Source organism: Chaetura pelagica, unplaced genomic scaffold, assembly GCF_000747805.2.
Source record: "Chaetura pelagica isolate M959 unplaced genomic scaffold, ChaPel_1.0 scaffold207, whole genome shotgun sequence".
Classification (NCBI taxonomy): Eukaryota; Metazoa; Chordata; class Aves; order Apodiformes; family Apodidae; genus Chaetura; species Chaetura pelagica.
In genome coordinates this window covers 5520245-5523661 of record NW_009953929.1, presented here as the reverse complement: position 1 = coordinate 5523661, position 3417 = coordinate 5520245, and the positions used below count along the sequence as shown (strand labels likewise).

At 49.3% G+C, this 3417-nt stretch overlaps 1 protein-coding gene across 1 annotated transcript in view; it reads left to right on the top strand.

The window, feature by feature from the left end:
* Window positions 1-2846, top strand: part of ZIC4 (Zic family member 4) — a gene marked incomplete at its 5' end in the record, with an annotated part of 8477 nt that extends 5631 nt beyond the window's left edge. The window contains 2 exons of the mRNA XM_010001681.1: window positions 1639-1661; window positions 2655-2846. Of these exons, the coding sequence (XP_009999983.1) occupies window positions 1639-1661; window positions 2655-2846 (215 nt within the window). The remainder of the gene's footprint in view (window positions 1-1638; window positions 1662-2654) is intronic.
* Window positions 2847-3417: the final 571 nt, after the last annotated feature.

The window sequence follows — 3417 nt, the reverse complement described above, 5'->3', positions numbered from 1 at the left end:
GGGCGGAGGGACAGACGCTGCGGTAGGCGGGTGGGCCGGCGGCGGGTTCCAGCCCGCGCGCCCGGTACCCCGCGCACGGCAGAGGTGCTCCCGTCTTGGCTGGGGGGCTGCCGCCTCCCCCCTCCGTGACACACACACACACACACACATACACACACCCCTCTGTCTTGCTCCAGTCTGTTTACAAGCCCACTGATCTCCCTTCGCTTCCCTATCCCGAAGGACCAAAGCGGTTTCATACAGATTTTGGCTGTACAGATTTTCTGTTGTCCGCAGGACCATGTGCTGCAGTGTTACTGTTCGCTCACTTTTTTCTGTGACAGAGTGTTTTTAAAGGAAATCTATATATATAAACTATTGTTACCGAATTGTACAAAATGGATCAATTAAATTCTTTTATTAATTAACCAGTTCGATGGACGTTTATGTAAAGAATCTCTTTGCTTTTCCCTGTTGCTGCATATAAATAAATACACACTCACATATATATTCCCTCCCCCCGTAGTCACTGACAAAGAAAGGCCCAGGGGGGTGCAATGATTGACTGTCCATTTTAGCTCCCATTGGTAATGACTTCTAATACCCAAACATGCCCGTCCCCACCCAGATTGTGGCTCCTGTTGAACAGTGGGGGCTGGGGCTCCCAGGGGAGCAGAGGATGGGGGCGGGGGGCAGAGCCCACTCGGTGGCGCCACGGCAAGGGCCGGGGCCGAGGCCGGGCAGCCCCCGGCAGCGCGGGGATCCAGGGCCGCTGCTCCACGGCGTGTGCCCTGCCAATAGTTCCGATGACAAAAGCGTACCCTAGTCCGGCTACGCCGGCTCATCCTGCCCCAGAGCTTCAAACAAGACCCGCTGAGAACCCACAGAGCTCCTTCCTCTGGCTCAGAAAAAGAAGGAAGGTGGAAGGGGGGTGGAAACAAAGGCTCAAAATAAATAAGCAAACCCCTCCACTGGGGTTGCTTGAAACTGCCGAATGATGCCGTTTTAATTACTTTAATGATGTTTAAGAATACCAGATAGTATAGCCAAATAAATAGCCTGGGCTGCTGGAAGAGGTTTCCGCGGCTGGCGGAGCGCAGGCAGAAGGCTGCGATAACCGCATCCTCTCGTGTCTGAGGCATCACCTCTACACCCAGGTGACTGGAGGTAGTCTGATGGTACAGCTGTACCCACATACATGTGCACACGTACGTGTGTATAAATATCTAAGCTACAGGAAAATAAATAGCTGGTCAGTGGCTAAAAGCATCCCCACGCCCAGCGCCTCCCCTACTGAGGTAGCTTTATTTTCCTCCCAAGGCACCAAGCCGGGGGGCCCTTCTTCGCTCACCTAAACTCGACAACCTTTGTATTTAAATGCCTCGATTAGTGACAACAGCGTGTCACGACAGGGTGATGCACGTAGGGAATTACCTAGGTACAATAAACGTGAGAGAGAGGAGCCTAAATTAGGGGAAAATTGTGCCAGAAACAGTCCCAGAAACTTGTGTCGTGGAAAGTGAGAGGTAGAGGAGCCAGCTGCGGGCAGGGAGGATGTTTCCATCGTGTCCTAAGATGTTTATTTCTTTATTTCTCTATTTACAGAAGTGTTTGGATGTGCAGGCTAATCACCTTTAATTTTTCATTTGCTTGTTACAGATGTCTACCCCGTTGCTCTCAAGGTAATCTAGACAGACGCAGCTGAAAGCCTGAATCTTATGCCTTAGACATCAAAGCAAACTCTCACAAAGAAGTATTTCTTCACAACGGTGAATCTTCATGGTAAGTTAGGATTTCTATGGCAATAGGCAAGTCATACTTAAATAGTGAAAGGCGAAGTCTGGAGCCCGTCCAGTCTTTTCATTAAGGACATAATATTTACGTCTAACAGGCCCTTTTTCTTGTGTATACAAGTATATATTTTTGTTTGACGCGAACTAAATCATTTTCATTTAATTTCCGGTAAACAAAACCCACGCGAACAGGGCACTTGTTCCAGACCATAATAAAAATGGATAAGACTGTCAGGAAGAAAAGGCCCGCTTGAACCGACGCCTCAGCTCACTTTTGTTTCTGCTTTCTGCCTGGATCAGAGAATGCGTTTGGGATTTGAGGGCGAGTTTCTAAAGGCAAGGAAATGGTTTTTAAGGGGGAAAAGAAAAGGAGAAAGGTCTAATCAAGCTCGGGTTGTTCAAAGGGCCTGATTTTGGGGTTGAAAGTGTGAGTTTTATGGTGCATCAGCATGCCACGTTAGGATCGCTATGGTAATGAGTAGAGCAATAGCAAGCGGCCTTCAAAGGAGGCACACTCCATTTGAGACAGTCTATTAAGATACATTTGCACTGACCTTTGGTTTCATGCTAGCTTAATACACTCAATCTGCTCCCCGCTACCGATATACTTCCTCCACCTCATGCACTTCGGCAGAGTTGGGGTTTGCCGGGCTTCGCCCTCCCCCCGAGGCCGGCTCTGCTCCCCGTTATAACCTCGCTCTCCCTCTCCACAAAGTAAGGGGCTGCCAGCCGGGGGGGGGAGGAGCCCCTCTCCTCTCTCCCAGCATTTTTGACCCTCTTCTCCCAACAAAACCTGGCCACAAAGCCTACGAAGCGCTTCCCTCTCGCAGGGGAAGACAGGGTGGGGACCGAGAGACCCCCCTTAGGCTACCTCGCCCCCAGAGAGGAGGTGTGTTGGTGGAAGTCCTCCAGGAGTCGGGAAAGAAGGGCGAGGACCGGGGGGAGCAGCCCCTGCCTCCCTTCTCACCGCGGCCGGCCCTGCGCGGCAGCGAGCGAAGGCTCCGCGGTGCGGAGGAACTTGACACCCGCCCGGCCGGGGCCATGGGCGCTGGGCCATGGGCCCGGGAAAGTTAGAAGTCCATGTTCCAGTAATTGTCTTGTTGTTTATTTTATCCAAGTACCCTAGTGAATAGGGGAAAAATAAACACGATGAAAAAAAATTCAAACAGTTGAGTCGTCTTTAGTGCCAGCCCTTGTGGTTGAATAAAAAGGATGGTCCAATTTCTATTGAGCTGAGAAATCTTTGAAGTGGGAGTTATTATCTGAGAAATTCCTGCTCGTCGTCCTAACAACGCTGATGAAACGTAAAAGGTTCTTTGTCAGCGATTTGTTCTCCTCTCTGTCAAACTCACCCTGCCCGTTAGCTTTAAACCGTTTCTAAAGAGATAAAATCAAACTTTTAAAGATAACTTTAGGGGCCCAGAGGGTGCAGAAAATACCAAACTATCGAATCCTGTGTATAGACATACATCTGGATATATGTGGCTGTGACTGTGTGAAACTCTGTGTACAGATCTCCATAGATGTCTCTATGACCTTACTGTTCCAAAGTTGAAATGATGACAATTTTTTTTTTTTTTTTTTTTGCATTTTATCCTCTGAACTTCTCCGTCTAATAAATTATTCCTACACATATGCTGCACAG